Source organism: Typopeltis vanoorti, chromosome 12, assembly GCF_054136105.1.
Source record: "Typopeltis vanoorti isolate ZY-2024b chromosome 12, IOZ_Tvanoo_1.0, whole genome shotgun sequence".
Lineage (NCBI taxonomy): Eukaryota > Metazoa > Arthropoda > Arachnida > Uropygi > Thelyphonidae > Typopeltis > Typopeltis vanoorti.
In genome coordinates, this window is record NC_143560.1 from 77,760,791 (window position 1) to 77,777,638 (window position 16,848).

Below are 16,848 nucleotides of genomic sequence, written 5' to 3' on the forward strand. Positions count from 1 at the left end.
TATTTTGTTCTGCTAGTTTCAATCTCACACCAAATAGCCTCAAATGTGCTCTTTTCTCTATCCTGCAGTTCTAATTCTATTCTCCTTGGCTTTAGCTCATCAGCTATCATCAATAACACTCCTCCCCCCATTTTATTCTCCCTGTCACTCCAGAACACACCATATCCCTCACATTCAATCCCACTAGCTATATCATCTTCTGTCAGCCATGTTTCACTAATGCCAATAACCTGTGGCCTAGAAGTGCCAACCAAGGCCAAAAATTCTCCCTTCTTGTTCCTAATACTTCTGGCATTAGTATACATGAATTGCAGAAGCCCATTTGTCCCATCCCTATTTTGATGCCTTATACTAACTATTCCATTCTGATTCGTAGTCTTTCGTACTCACTTGGGCATATTACACAAATTCATACACTCAACTGTCTCCCTAAAGTCTGCATATCTACTCCCCCACCCCTTAATAACACTAGTTTCCCTGATTCTGCACATCCAGTTCGACTACATTTGCCAACGCCTTTTCACGTCTCCGTACACCAAATCCATTCAAATATAAACCATCCATCTTATATAAATCCTTTCGCCCATCGAACTCACTCCACACATCCACAAATTCCACACCACTCGTCCTGCATAATTCACGCATAAAGTCATTTGCATTTATGGCCTTCCTTCTATACTCTTCATTATCATACTGCGGCAACAGACTCATCATCTTAATTCTCTCACTCTTCTCTTTTGCTACCTAAAGCAATTCCTTCACATCCTCACTCATATCCATTTTGTCTCCTTTCAAATCATTTGTACCTGCTACCACTATCAATTCTTTCACCCGCTGCTTTTGCATTCTAATTGACTTGCTTACATCCTTAACGTTTGCACCAGGTTGGTACGATTTTGTCAAACTCTCAACTAACACACTCTTACTAAGGAATCTCCATACAACACTCACTCTTTCATTTTGTTTATTACACTCATTATCATACTCTTATTTTTTCTATCATGCTTTTGCCATTTATCAGTTGCTACGCTCGGTAAACATTTTTGCCAACGCTCCAGCTGCAGATTTGCCCTGTGTATCGCTCTGCGTAACCGAGCGATCTCACTCATTGCATCAACCTCATCATTTTTATTCTCCGATAATTCATTCATTCATTCTGTATGTTTACCTTCATTCTCACTTTCAACGTCACTCTCACAGCTATCTGGTACTACCTCACAAATATCACTATTTTCTAGATTCTCACTTTCAACAACGATATTACTCTCACGACCTGAAACACTCTTTAAATCCTCACATTCTTTACACTTTCTGCACACATTCACTCCACTATCGTTGTTTAACCAGACTCCAGCCGCTCTCCTCAATGCATACATTTCACTAATGATACACTGAATCAAATCCTTTAAATTAAAATTTTTAGACAAAGATGGCGACCTGGACGCCATCTTTGTTGTATTCCTCTTTATGGGGGCCATGTGCACGATAATCGTATCTATCAATTTACTATTTAAAATACTCAGAAAACATCCAAAAATCACCCAGACATGCTAAAATACGAAAAGTAAACAATACTATAAATACTATGCAAATTCACCAATTATTACACAAAATGACACTTATCTGTTAAATGACAAGGAAATAGTTGTAGAAAATGTAAGAAGAGAAACTAAACATCCATGTGAAAGAATATGGAGTGAATCAGCAAGATACAGGTCATTAAACAATTTAACTGCTCTCTTGAGAAAAGTATTTTCAAGAGACCACAGGGACATCAACCAGTCATCATCATCATGAAATTCATGTAATCCCAAAGAGGTGCACAGGATGGTATAATAATACTACATAATAAGTTTATATTATTACTAACCTACTACTGACAATTTTCCTCCAAATTAATGTTATTTTTCAGGAACTCCATTATTGTCATATCTTATATTTTGGTCTTCTAGTGTACGTCAACTGCATCAATCCACCTTTTTATATTTATCTCCATCTGGGTCTTTTTTCCTATGATTAAATATCTGTTTTGCTGACCTTTCATTCTCTTATTCTGTTTAATGGACCACAGCACCTTAGATCAGTTCTGCTCACTCTTTCCCAATGCTAATGACATCAAATCTCTACTTAATATCTTCATTTTTAATACGATTCTACCATTAACGTCATCTATTCATCCCACGGAATTCTTTTTTGAATTCTCACATCTGATCTCTAGTTGTTGATTTATTATTTTATTTCTAACCCAGATGTGAGATCCATAAGTTAAAACTGGTGTGACACTGTTGTATACAGGTAAGTCAGTGTTTTGACCATCTCCTATTACATAATAAATTTAGTTTAATCCTTTATCCAAGTGTGAGCAAACAAAGTTTGCACCTGAAAGTATCTTCAGGACTGGGGTAAGGTGGTACAACACCGGGCAACTCGTTGCAAAGGTGGAGCAAGCTAACATCACTCCTATCTCAGTATCTCCCATAATGCAAAACACATCTCCTTGCGGATATGTCTAATGTTATGCATTAAGGGAAGGGCCACTACCCAGACTAGTTTCTACCTTTATTGAGGTCTCTTCAGTGGGAGCCAGGCCCAAGTGGTCATAACTTAGGCCTGGCTCCCACTTTTAACTTATGGAAGCAGTTATGACCTTGGGAGCCAGGCCCAAGGTCATAACTACCTATAGGAGTTGCCAAACGGTGTGCCACCTTTTTATTAAATTACTCTGGATTTAGAGAATGACCTTGCTAATGCTTCTGCATGGTATATCCACTTGGGCCTGGCTCCCACTGAAGAGACCTCAATAAAGGTCGAAACTATTCTGGGTAGTGGCCCTTTCCTTATGCATAACATTATACGAATCCTCAAGGAGATGTGTTTTGCATTATGGGAGATACTGAGATAGGAGTGATGTTAGCTTGCTCCACCTTTGCAACAAGTTGCACTACCTTACCCCAGTCCTGAAGATACTTTCAGGTGCAAACTTTGTTTGCTCACACTTGGATAAAGGATTAAACTCAATTTATTATAGTTTAATCAAGTGAAAAATAAACTTTCAATATCTCTTATTACATATTTGCCATCTTTGCTAAAAACTGTGCCTAAATGGGCAAAATATTTTATTTGTTCTACAGATTCTCCATTCAGAATGCAGCTGACATTTTCTATGTACCTGCCTATATTCACTAAACATCTGGACAACAATTGGACACAAACTCAAATATGAGAATAGTATTCAATGACTGAATGTATCTGCAATTTGTACATAATTCATAGGTCTTCAGAGGTAAAGTAACACCTTGTGTGGAAAAAAAACAATTTCCTAAATGATGAAAAAATTATATCTTTAATATGATACAATTATGTCAAGTTTTCACAAGAAAAGAATTCTCATCTTGTGAGATCTGGGATTGAGTTTTAAAAGTAAGAAGCCAAGTTGGCTTATACATGATAATGATGCAATATAATAATCTGGGCACAAAAGAAGGCAGAAGGGCTACTGAATAAAAGTTAAGGCAAATTGCTTTGGCAATAAACCAGTAAGCATGACTGCCATTCACATATAATGCAGGTTTCCTACTTTTAGCCCTTTCAAAATCTGTTTTGGATGTGTTGATAATTCAATTACAGCTAGTCTGGACTTCAGTATAAACAGAAAAGGAAGTTGAAGATTTCAATGAAAGCCAACTGCAATATATGTTTGTTTCTTCTCTTTATATAGTCTAGCAAGCTTGCAGAATCAAGGTTTAAATGAAGAATGAAAATTTAAGGTGGAATAAGGAATGAATGTTTCCATTCTAATGAGAATTATTTCTTAATGATGTGTTCACTGAAAATGTTTGGATAAGAAAATACTGAAAACAGTAATCCAACCAAGGAAATGAGGCACAGTGGTCTCACAGACTGGCACTCTTATAATGCCAAACAACACATGAATGAGAAGTATATGTGAATGTTGTTCCTTGGGAGAATAATTCAACACTATATTGTGGGCTTATGTATCCTGAGGATGAACAACGAAACAACACAGAACTATATTTAAGGTCACTAGTAAAGAAGAGATCAAGAGTGTTCAGAAAAAGGTTATCTTGTGGACATAAACAATTTGCATGAGACAGCAAATATATAGGTCTCTATCTGCTGGATTAGTGCAGTTGGAAAAGGAAACTCAGATGGAGTTGCAAACATTAAAATCTCCAAGGAAGATGACTTCACTATTAGGATGGTTTTTTCCCTCCAATTCCACCTTAACTGGAGGGGGGGGGATCAACATTTAAAGAAAGGGAATAAAAAAGTTTAGAATGGTTAGTGGTATTAAAAAAATAGCAGGGATAAAAAAAAAAAAAAAAACAGGTAAAGAGATTTTTTTTAACCAAAAAATAACAAAAAGAGGAGATTCAAGGTTGGAACTCCCTGACATAGTATACCACAAAAAAATATGCAACTGTGCCACTTCTGAGATGAAATGAATCAATAGGTATGAAAATGGAAAAACTGCAAGAAGCAGTGCTCAGAGAACCTAAAAAATTGAGTTTCTCTTAAAAACTAGGCATGGATTTGTAAAAAAAAAAACAGAAATGAATATTAAAAAAAAAAAGAGACAGAAATGAATATTATACAGGTTGGTTAAGAAAGGGAATAAAAGAAAGGGAATAAAAAAGTTTAGAATGGTTAGTGGTATTAAAAAAATAGCAGGGATAAAAAAAAAAAAAAACAGGTAAAGAGATTTTTTTTAACCAAAAAAAAACAAAAAGAGGAGATTCAAGGTTGGAACTCCCTGACATAGTAAACCACAAAAAAATATGCAACTGTGCCACTTCTGAGATGAAATGAATCAATAGGTATGAAAATGGAAAAACTGCAAGAAGCAGTGCTCAGAGAACCTAAAAAATTGAGTTTCTCTTAAAAACTAGACATGGATTTGTAAAAAAAAAACAGAAATGAATATTAAAAAAAAAAGAGACAGAAATGAATATTATACAGGTTGGTACCAAAGACCAATCTCAACAATGAGGCATTTGCTTTTTTTTTTTTTTTTTTTATACATGTAATTATTTCTCTTTATTTTAGTTATGAATCTGAGAGTTGGGTTAGAAATAAAGCACTTGATCAAAGATTGGAGATCACAGATATGAGGGTTCTGAGAAAAATTAGGGGAGTGAATCAATTGCAGAATCATATTAAAAATAAAGATATTAGAAAGGAACTTGACATTATTACCATCCAAGAATGTGTCAGAGCTAATCTAAGGCAGTATGGCCACTTAAACAGAATGGGTGAGAAAAGGTTAGCAAAACAGGTGTTTGATGCCAAGATGGCAGGAAAGAGATCTAGAGGAAGACCAAAGTCTAAGTGAATTGATTGGTCATAAGTGTTTTAGAAGAATGAAATGTTAGATATGATAGTATTGGAGTGCTCACATGTAATTTGTAGATTGATTTGGAGGAAAATTATTGATAGCAGATTAATAATAATGTAAACTTAATCATATGGTGCTGTCATAGTAACCTTAACACCCCTTGGGGTACATATCAGGAAATTGATGATGACTTTATTCAATCTCAATTTTCATGCACCTCTAACTCGTCATCCAATGTAGCAGTAGCACTGTGCACCACATTACACACACACACACCTGGTTGATATATCTTAGCAAAGTGAGCACTCATTAACTGAACAATTCCATTACCTTCTGACACTCGAGTACCATCTGTATTCAATAAAGTTATTCTTTCAGATTCATTCTTTCTTTTGCTTGTGGCTTAACGATAAAATTCTTTTGAATTGCCTTTAGCTTGTATGGTCAATTTCTTTTCATCTCCGATTTAGCTTTCCACACAACACTTGGTACTTTTCTTGCCTGAGCATTATATATTTCATTACTCCTCTCACTCTTATTCTCACGATATCCTTTCCATATCATCATCTAAGGATTCCTTGCTTAATAAGGTTGCATATCCATTTCACTCCCAACCTATTTATTGTCTGAACACCAGAGTTACATTCAGATACAGCCTCATTTAAACACTTTTTCAAAAGATTCCTTGTTGACATTTTTCCAATTCAGTAACTGATACCATGGGACCAACGATAGTATTCTCCTAAGTTGATCACACTTTCCAGCATCGTAATTCTGCATGTCACCTGTTCTAATTGAACATGACTATAATTAGATACTTCCTACAAAAGCATGACATGATCACTGTTACCAATTGGTGGTAAGGTAGTGATATTCTTAACAGAGACCCCCTTCTGACACTATGAACAAATCCAATGCTCTTTGACCTTGAGTTCTTTCTTTCACGTGCTGCTTGAGAAAGTTGACTTGCAACAATTCAATAAATTCCTGTTCATTCTTATCCAGAGATTTCTCTTCAACCCAATCAATGTTTGGATAATTAAAGTCACCCATGAGGATCACTCGTTTAGTATCCATAAGGTTAAATTGTCGATGCATTTCTTCGTCCCCTGCAACTGATCCACCATGTCTGTAGCAACACCCTACCACATATTTCATTCTGTTAGCCTCCACTTCACACTAGATAGCCTTAAACTCACTGCTACGTGGGACACTGTTACTATTATCATTTTCATGTGTTTCTACTCTGGACTTAAGTTGTCTGATATCATTAGTAGTACTCCCCTTCCTCTCTCTTTTGTCATTCCTTAAAAAATAGCATACCCATTACACTCGATCCCAGTTGCCTTATCCGATTCTGATAGCCAGGTTTCAGTTTCACTAATGCCAACAATCTTAGGCCACATCGTATTCAATAAAGCAACAAAATCAACCCCTTTGTTTCTGATGCTCCTGGCATTTGTGTATACACATAACAGATTACCACCTAGCCTATTCTTATAATTAAATATGTAATCTATTTGGCCTTGTGGTAGAACTTTGTCTTTCTGTTTCTTCCCAAGACATACTTAAAAGATCTGAACCAAAAGCATATTTTTCCACCCCATTTTCGCATACCATAGCTGAACTTTCACATTCATTTTTCCCATTCCTCCTTTGATATTTTTCCTGACTCTCTGCATTAGGACTCATACCAATGAGTAATTTTTCCAGGCTCCTGATGCCAAATGAATTCAAGGGAAGGCCTGAATTATACCCTATGAAGTAATGTAAAAAATAACACTAACAGAACAACTGTGTCAAAAATATTTCCAGTTCAGAAATGATATTTATTTTGGATAATGAGGAATTTAAATTTCAATTCCATCAATTTTTTTTTTTTATTTTTTAGCCTAACAGATGTATTAAAATGACAACTGCCTATAATCATTGCTGCTCATTATCATCCAAGCCACATTTCTTATTATTAACATTATCAAGAACTCATGTAAAACACAAAAGTGGTATCAATATCTGTTGAATACACACACACACATATATATGCATCCAACAGATTTTTATACCACTGAATGGATTTAAGGCATGGATTACATTACAAAAGAGTCTTTTGCCTATTTGGAGTTCTAATGTTAAAAATAATAATACCAAATATTAATATTTGGTATTATTATTTTTAATACTTATATTTTTAATACTTTGGCATATATTATTAATACTTATTAATAATATATGCACAAATATCTACTAACCATAATATACATCTGAAATATAACATTAATGCCAGTCCCAAAAGGAAATTCTCGGCTGTAAATGTTTGTTAAATAATCTCTGGTTTCACATGAAGAAAATTTTTAATTTATTTTCACAAACTTCATCAAATAACAAACAGAAATTGTTGTAAATTGGTGTCAGTATGGTAAAACTTTAAATAATCTAATTACTGTATTTTTCCGTATAAAAGAAGATACTTTTTTCTAAAATTTTACACAAAAATTGGGGGTAGTCTTATACATGGGGGGGGGGGGGGGGGGGAAACGGTTGAGAGACCCACGTTGCTGTGGCGAAAGTGCCGGTACCTTGTCTCCGCGAACAGGCTTCCGCCAATCACTAGCCTTTGTTAACTCTGTCAATTGACATCATACTTGTTGATTCTGAATAAACCAATCAGAACTCTGAAAGCATTCATACGTCTGCAACTCGTTGGCGGGGCAAGTTAATGCATTAACATTATGTTGAGTACTAGCCCATAAAAATGTCCGAAAATAAAAAACGATGAAGAAAATGATATGCCCGGAACTGAGAGTGATGCATAATTTCTTAGCATGTATCTTAAAAATATTCAAAGTATATTTAGTAATTAGGTAATATTTAAAAAAAATATGAAATGCGTTCTGTTTTATGCTTAAAATATTGATTTCTTAATTTTGGGTTTGAAAAAGTAGGGTTTGTCTTATACATGGAAAAATACGGTAGTTCTAACATAGCCAAAATTAAGCTAATAAAGTTTTCTTTGCCATATTTTATAAAATTACTGTAGACGTCCTACTTACCTCTTGCACAAGTTGCCATATCTGCTATCTTTTGGAAAGAGTCCAGGAATGCTGCTGATACTAAAACTGTTGCTCTATGCATAAAAAATAAGTTTTTATGCTAATATATTTAAAAGGAAATTCATATAGCATAAATCATATCATTATTATCAAACTTCCATGGGAGTCAAAGACTCATCATGGGAGATCCCTCTCACACACTCAGAGCCAATCATACCATACCATACCTTAAATAATACATTTACAATTTCTTCAGTCATCACACTGTCAGGCAATGCATTCCAATGCTTCACTACTCTCAGTGGAAAAAAAAAAAAAAAAAAAAAAAGAGTGCTTTTCTGCTCCCTTATTTGTGTGCTCCTTACACAACTTCCAGCCTCCATTCTATGAAAAATCTCTTGAATATTTCATCTGATAAAAACCCTTACAAACTTTGCTGTTTTAAGGATACGTGTGACAAAAGACTGAATGATATATGCACGTAAACACAAGAAAGATATTTAATTAACCAAATATTTCAGTCTGGAAATAGCAGACCATCCTCAGTGGTACTACAAGAACAGTTTTAAAAAAATACAAGCTAGAATACTAACAATAGATCGTTAAAAATAGAACACACTGCATGATATTATATCACTAAGTATTAAGTATAAAACGGAATATTTTGAAGTAGAGACATGATTGAAAAAAAAAAAAAAAAATTAATGAGTAATCTTGATCAGACTTTCCCAGATTTTTGATATAAATATATAGTCATTACGATTCAGGTTGAGACGATGGAGCAAGGCCTCCACACTTTCCTTGAACAAACGTTCGAACCTATAACGGGATCTATGTAAGATCTACAGAAAGAAAGAACTTTCTACTATCCAACAACATATGAAACTCAATGGCTTTTCTGAAAAAAAGTACTCAACATCTTCTCAATTCTTATAATCCTCCACAAAACAACAAAGTTTCAATACGTCGAGTGCCTATTCCTTATATCTCCGGTATTTCAGAACCTATAGCAAGAATTTTAAAGAAATATGATTTAACAACTATGTATTCACCTATTAACAAATTGTCTTCTCATTTTCCTTCTCCTAAAGACAAACGCTCAACTATATCTCTTCCTGGAGTTTATCAAATTCCTTACAACTGTGACCTCTCCTATTTTGGACACACTGGATGTTCTCTTGAAAAAAGAATCCAAGAACATCAATCCTCAATTCTTCACAACAAACCTGAAAAGTCTAGATTGGCTCAACACGGGATTAAAACTGACCACAGCATCTTTTGGTACAGGATTCGCCTCTTACATAGATCCCGTTATAGGTTCGAACGTTTGTTCAAGGAAAGCGTGGAGGCCTTGCTTCATCATCCCAATCTGAATCATAATGAATGTATATCTATATCAAAAATCTGGAAAAGTCTAATCAAGATTACTCATTAATTTTTATTTTTTTCAATCATGTCTCTACTTCAAAATACTCCATTTTATACTTAATACTTAGTGATATAACATCACAAGGCATGTTCTATTTTTAAAGATCTATTGTTAATATTCTAGTTTGTATTTTTTTAAAACTGTTCTTGTAATAACACTGAGGATGGTCTCAGTGGTATTACAAGATTTAATTAACCAAATATTTTGGTCTATTTCCAGACCAAAATAGTTGGTTAATTTAAATATCTTTCTTGTGTTTACGTGCATATATCATTCAGCCTTACAAACTTATATGTCCCTATCACATTACCCCCCCCCCCCCCCCGTTCCTCTCCTATTCACTAGACTGCAAATTGCATTTTCTCAACTGTTCTTCATACTCAACATACCAGAAGCTACATTAGTCAATTGCTTCTGGACCTTTTCCAATATCTCTTCATCTACTTCAAAACCAAGTAACTAAATCTGTCCAATATATTCCATATATGACCTGATTACAGCCCTATATAGTGGAACCATAACATCTTTATTTCTATGTGTGAGTGTTCTCTGCATCACTGCCTTAATCTGCTGTGCTGTTCTCAAGATCCTAGCAATGTGGCCCTGAAATTTGAAGTCCTTGTCTACAATCACTCCCAAATCCTAATCTCCACCACATCCTCCAAGATATTCTCATCAGTTGTATACCATGCTTCACATCTTTGGTTCACAAATTTTAAAACTTTACACCTTATAACACTGAACCAGCAACTCCACTTACAAGAGGACTTGTCAATTGAAGTCCTCTTGTAAAACCATAATGTCTGTGCTATTCCTCATAGTCATTCCCAAATCTGCATCAGAAAACAACTGAATATCCCATTCAAATCTTCCCTAATATCATTAACATACAAATTCAACAGCAATAACACTAAAAACAACTGTTGAGGTGCACTACTACTACTGACTTTCCTCTTGTGGTATATTGCTACCCCATACACCAGTGGTCTTCAACCTTTCAGACAGTGTGGGCCGCATTAAAAATTTCAATGAAGCCTGCAGGCCACTAGGCTATACAGCAGTATTTAGAATTTTAAGATGCTTTCCAGATTCACAAGGAACGCTGCACTTTTGATACTTTACATAAAATCCTATAAAAAATAAATAAACTCAGCTTTAAGAGCATAGGTAGGAGTCGGGTTCATGATAAGTAAATATAATCAATACTAGAAAAAAGATAATTTAATGAAGAAAAACTTATTTTTTACAATGTCAATGGGAAACTTGGCAATGCTTTTCCTTGACCAGATTGTCGATGTTCGCATCAATGTTGGAAGTCGCTATGTGCTGAGTATTCTCGAGATATTAGTCCATAATTTGAGTTCTTGTCTTGAACTTCATATGCTTAATTCTGGAGAATGAACTGCTCACATAAGTATGTGCTTCCTAACAAAGCGCACATCTTCAAAGCATGCCGGCAAAGATTAGAGAATGCGTCCTCAGAAATGAAGTCTTTGTAAAATATAAGCAAGGGCACGCTGAATAATTTTTCTCTCAAAGAAGAGTTGTTTTAGAGTTCAAGCAGCTCCATTTACTGAGCCTGTCATTTCAGCAGCATTGACACTGAATGACATTGAAAATAAATCTAAAGAAGACTTGGTTACGAAAATCACTAAATCTCTCTTCGAACAAGCTTTGCAACATGGCTAATTTTGAAGGGTATTCATCAAGAGACAAACAGTTGGATTCAGTGAGAAGCTGAAAATGAGTTAAGCCTGTTTTTGCGAGTTGTGCCTCCCAAAGTTTGAGCTTGGCCACAAAGGCTTTGATGTGATCAAACAGATGTGTACCAGTTGATCTTTGGATTGTAGCCACGTATTTAGGTCATTCATATGCAACGAGATGTTGGTCACAAAGGCAAAAGTCTGTCATCCACTTTGGATCATTGAATTCCACAATCAGCTTCCCCTTGGTTTGCATGAACTGTTGTATTTTGCTCCTTAAGTCAAGATGCTTTTAACAACCTTCCCTCTGCTCAACCAACACACATCACTATAATAAACCACATTGCCGTGATACGCTTTGCATTGTTGGGTCAAAAACTCTTGGAATTGATGATGAATCAATCTTTTTGCCCTAATAATGTTGACAACAGCCACAATAACTTTCATGACATTCTCAAATCCAATAGTTTTCACGCACAAATTCTCCTGGTGGATTAAACGGAGGTAATGAGCAAAGTCTTTTCCTTCTAGTTCAAATTCTTTCCGTAGCAGCACAACAAACTCTTCGTTCTTTCCCACCATAGCAGGGCACCATCAGTTACCACACCCTCGAGGTTGGTTAAGCTGAGGTCGAAAAGCTAGAGCGTTTTCTTGGCAGCTTCAAGAATATCAGTGCCTTTTGTAATTCCCTTCATTAGGTACGAGTGCTAGCAGTTCTTCTGTCACAGTGAATTGTTGATTAATGCCAGAGACAAAGATAACCAGTTGTGCTGTATTCTTCACATCTGTGCTCTCATCTAAAGCAAGCGAATATGACATAAATTCAAACGACCATTTTTTTTAAAGTTCTTTCGATGTCATTGGCAAGTTCTTCGACACATCGTGCTGCAGTTATACCAGACAAACTCACTTTTTTAAAGACTTCCTTATTATTTGGACAAGAATTTCCCCAGCAGTGATGAGGCACTCTTTCATAAACTCACTGTCCAAGAAGGTTTTTGATTTTTTAGCAATTTTTTCAGCTATTACATAACTTACTTTGATTCACGCTTTGCTCTCTTCCCTTTAATGGCATTTTAAATCAATTTGGAGATGGTTCACTTTGTCCACACGAAGCTGCCCTTGAAGGTGACCAAAACTGGATGCACGCTTTGTCAATTTGTATTGTATTCTTTTGATACCGACACTGACTCACGACAAATTAAACACGCTGGCTTATCGTCAATGCTTATCGTTCATCTTTCATCGCCGATGGAAGATGAACCCAAAAAATTATCCAAAATGGCTATTATCCACTGAATATGTCTCACACTAATGAAAAAAAGGCTAGCAATATAAAACCACAATAGGCTATGGCTGACACGACAAACCTGCATACGCTTATACTCAAATATCACACTCTTCACGACTGACTGCGGATGAGATTCTCTTGTATTTATATGAAAATAACGAAGTATCGAGAACCTTCGAGATGTATCTGGAAGGCACTAGACAGCATACTTGAACGGACATCTACCTGCGACGTTAGTACCACTTGGTGCTGGTAGATGGCTGAAGAAGCATGTCTATTTTAATATTTATTTTTATAGGATTTTATGTAAAGTATCAAATGCACAGCGTTCCTTGTGAATCTGGAAAGCATCTTACAATTCTAAATACCACAGTATAGCTTACTGACCCACGAGCTTCATTGAATTTTTTTTTTATTTAATCGCGTTTTAATGTTAAGTAGTTATTTTTTCAAAATGGCCGGAGGGCCATGCATTGAAGACCCCTAGCATACACAATTTACTTATACATATTAGATAGCCAACTCCAATCCCGAGCACTAATCTATTATCCAACTCCACTGTTCCAGTTTAACAATCAACTTATGATGAAGTAATCTATCAAAAGCCTTTGTAAAATCTAAGTATACTATCATGTATGAAATATGTCCAATTCACCTGTCACCTTATTGTAATAAATAAGCAGATTAATAAAACATGATCTTCCTTTAGCAAACCCAAGCTGTCCATCAAAGAGAATGCCACTGCTGTCAACCCAATATTCTGGATCTTAACCTCTCCAACACTTTAACCACAACACCTGACATATAATTTGAAGCTTGTTTCTTGTCACTTCCCTTATGAAGTAGTACAATCTTGTCTTCCTTCCACTCCTTTGGAACATGGCCCAATGCAAGACTCATATTAAATGAGTTATATTAATACTCATTAATTGGGCAATGAATATGCCAGAGTTGACAAGCAGATGTCATCTCTCTGGCATATTCCCTCAAAACATGAGAGGATATATCATCATGTCCACAATAATAAATTTAGTTTAATCCTTTATCCCAGTGAGTGCAAACAAAGTTTGCACCTGAAAATATCTTCAGGACTGAATATAGTGTTGTACTATCTTACCTGGGTAAGTAGCGCAACACCAGGGCAACTCTTAGCAAAGGTGGAGCAAGCTACCAACACTCCTATCCCATTATCTCCCATAATGCAAAACACATCTCCTTGTGGATATGTATACTGTTATGCATTTAGGGATTGGCCACTACCCAGACTAGTTTCGACCTTTATTGAGGTCTCTTCAGTGGGAGCCAGGCCCAGAGTTGGAGATAGCAGGCAGAAGCAGTTGCAAGGTCTTCCTTACCTATAGGAGTTGCCAAAAGGTTTACCACCTTTTTTTTTTTTTTTTTTTTAATTACTCTGGATTTAGAAAAAGATGTTGAAAGTTTATTTTTCACTAGGTTAGACTATAATAAATTTAGTTTAATCCTTTATCCCAGTGAGAGCAAACAAAGTTTGGGCCTGAAAATATCTTCAGGACTGAATATAGTGTTGTACTATCTTACCTGGGTAAGTCGTGCAACATCAGGGCAACTCTTAGCAAGGGTGGTGCAAGCTACCAACACTCCTATCCCATTATCTCCCATAATGCAAAACACATCTCCTTGTAGATATGTATACTGTTATAGCTTGCTCCACCTTTGCTAAGAGTTGCCCTGATGTTGCACTACATACCTAGGTAAGATAGTACAACACTATATTCAGTCCTGAAGATATTTTCAGGTGCAAACTTTGTTTGCTCTCACTGGGATAAAGGATTAAACTAAATTTATTATAGTCTAACCTAGTGAAAAATAAACTTTCAACATCACGTCCACAGAAAATTTTGTAAATTGAGTAAATTTTACTCAATTTCCCATATACTGTCCCACAGTTAGTCTCTCCTATTCCCATTCTGCTGCACTTAAACTCCACATGATGTCACATTCACAAAGAAGAAATATCTTCATGAAATGCTCATTTAATACCTCAACTATATCCTCCACAGTAGTTTTCCTTTTACCATTTTCACCAACAAATATCATGCATCCATAATCATTCTTTCTTCTACTGGCTATATCAAAAGAACTCCCTAGGGTGTTCCCCCACCTCTTCAGCATCATTAATTAATTTGCTTCTACATATTTCATTGTCAATACCTGCCACATTAACAGGTATACAGCAAGATCCAGCAAAATATTTTATTCTAACCATCTCTACATCACACCATACTGCCTCGAAACTACTGCTACAATTTCTCCCTTATATCTCTACTTTGCTTGAGCACAACTCCTTTTCTATTATCAACAGCACTGCACCTTACTTTTTTTTTTTTTGCCTTTTCTATCTTCAAGAAAAACATCATACCATTATATATCTCTTCCTCTCAGGATGTGATCCTCATCCGATGATGTTTTTGGGTGAACAAACTTAATGCATAAATTTATTCCCCTTATTTCAAATACTTCTAACATTGATATACAGTACAAACTTAACAATTTGTACTGTATTGCAGTGATTACAGTGAAACTTGTCATTTCTTGGTCTATAACAAGTTCCACTATTATTATTACGAGAGACTCCAGGGAGTCCTAAGACTCATCGAGGGAGGCCCTAAACATCATGTCCACACAACTATACGACATTCTCACAGTATCTATCATACCTTGCCTTGAACTCACTCACCGTCATAGCACCCACAACAGACAACAGCTTATTCCACTCATTTACCACTCTAAAGTAAAGAACCCAGCTCTAACACCCCTGCTAACCACACTCTTGCCCAGCTTCCATAGGTGTCCCCTAGTTCTCCCACCACCAGTCCTGATTTCAAAAATATCCTCTGAATTAATCGTATAGAAACCCTTTAGCAATTTGAATGTCTCAATCATATCTCCCCTTTTCCACCTATCAACTAATTTCTGCAACCCACAAATCTTCAACCTGTTCTCATATGGTTCATTCCATAGACCTGCTATCATCTTAGTCACTCGCCTCTGGATCCGCTCCACCTCCTCCCCATCAAGAAGGAACCTAGGTGACCAAATCTGGGCACAGTAGTTGAGATGAGGTCTTATCAAGGCTCGGTACAGAGGTACAATAACTTGTACCTCTGTACCGAGTTACAATAACTTGTATCTCTGCTCGTCAAGGTATTTTTCAACAACCAAGTGAGTTGATGAGCTGATTTAGCTACTTTTGCAATGTGCCCCCTAAACTTCGTCTCCCTATCCACCAACACTCCCAAGTTCCTGGCCTCATCAATCTCCTGGAGTACGGTTCCATCAATGTGATATACTGCTGCTAATCTTTTCACCCCAAAATGCATAACCTTACATTTTGTCACATTAAATTGACATCCATTCTCCTTAACCCAGAACTCTAATCTACCCTGCGAGATTTTGACATCTTCTGTATTCACTATTGCCCTACCCAACTTTGCATCATCAGCGAACAAATGAACTGTTCCTCTTAGATCCTTCCCTATATCGTTAATGAAAAAATTAAACAACAGTGGTCCAAGAACAGAACCCTGCAGCACACCACTAGTCACAGGCCGTCTTTTGGACTCTACTCCTGAATAAACTATTCTTTGATATCTCTCCATCAACCACCCACCTATCCATCTCACCAACCCTATATCCATTCCCATGTGTTGTAATTTACGGATTAGAATTCCATGTGGTATCCTGTCAAATGCCTTTGCCAGGTCCAGCAGTATCACTGTAAACTCATTACCCTTATCCAGTTCAGCCGTCACCGTGTATAAAACTTGAGCAAGTTACTGAGGCATGATCTACCCTTCACAAAGCCATGCTGTCCCCTGTACAGCATCTCATTTTCATCAATCCATTCCTTTATTTTTCCCTTGACTACTTTCTCCAAGACCTTGACATCGACACCTGATATGCTGTTGAAAGTTTATTTTTCACTTGGTTAGAGGATAATAAGAGATAGGAGTGTTGGTAGCTTGCTCCACCTTTGCAAG

The 16,848-nt window shown here is 36.2% G+C and overlaps 1 protein-coding gene across 1 annotated transcript in view; it reads right to left on the reverse strand.

Moving 5' to 3' along the window:
- LOC150100909 (protein MTSS 1-like) overlaps positions 1-16,848 on the reverse strand; it is a 499,461-nt gene that overhangs the window by 442,004 nt on the left and 40,609 nt on the right. Inside the window, exon 3 of the mRNA XM_090401934.1 lies at positions 8,407-8,480. Coding sequence (XP_090258060.1) covers positions 8,407-8,480 — 74 coding nt within the window. The remainder of the gene's footprint in view (positions 1-8,406; positions 8,481-16,848) is intronic.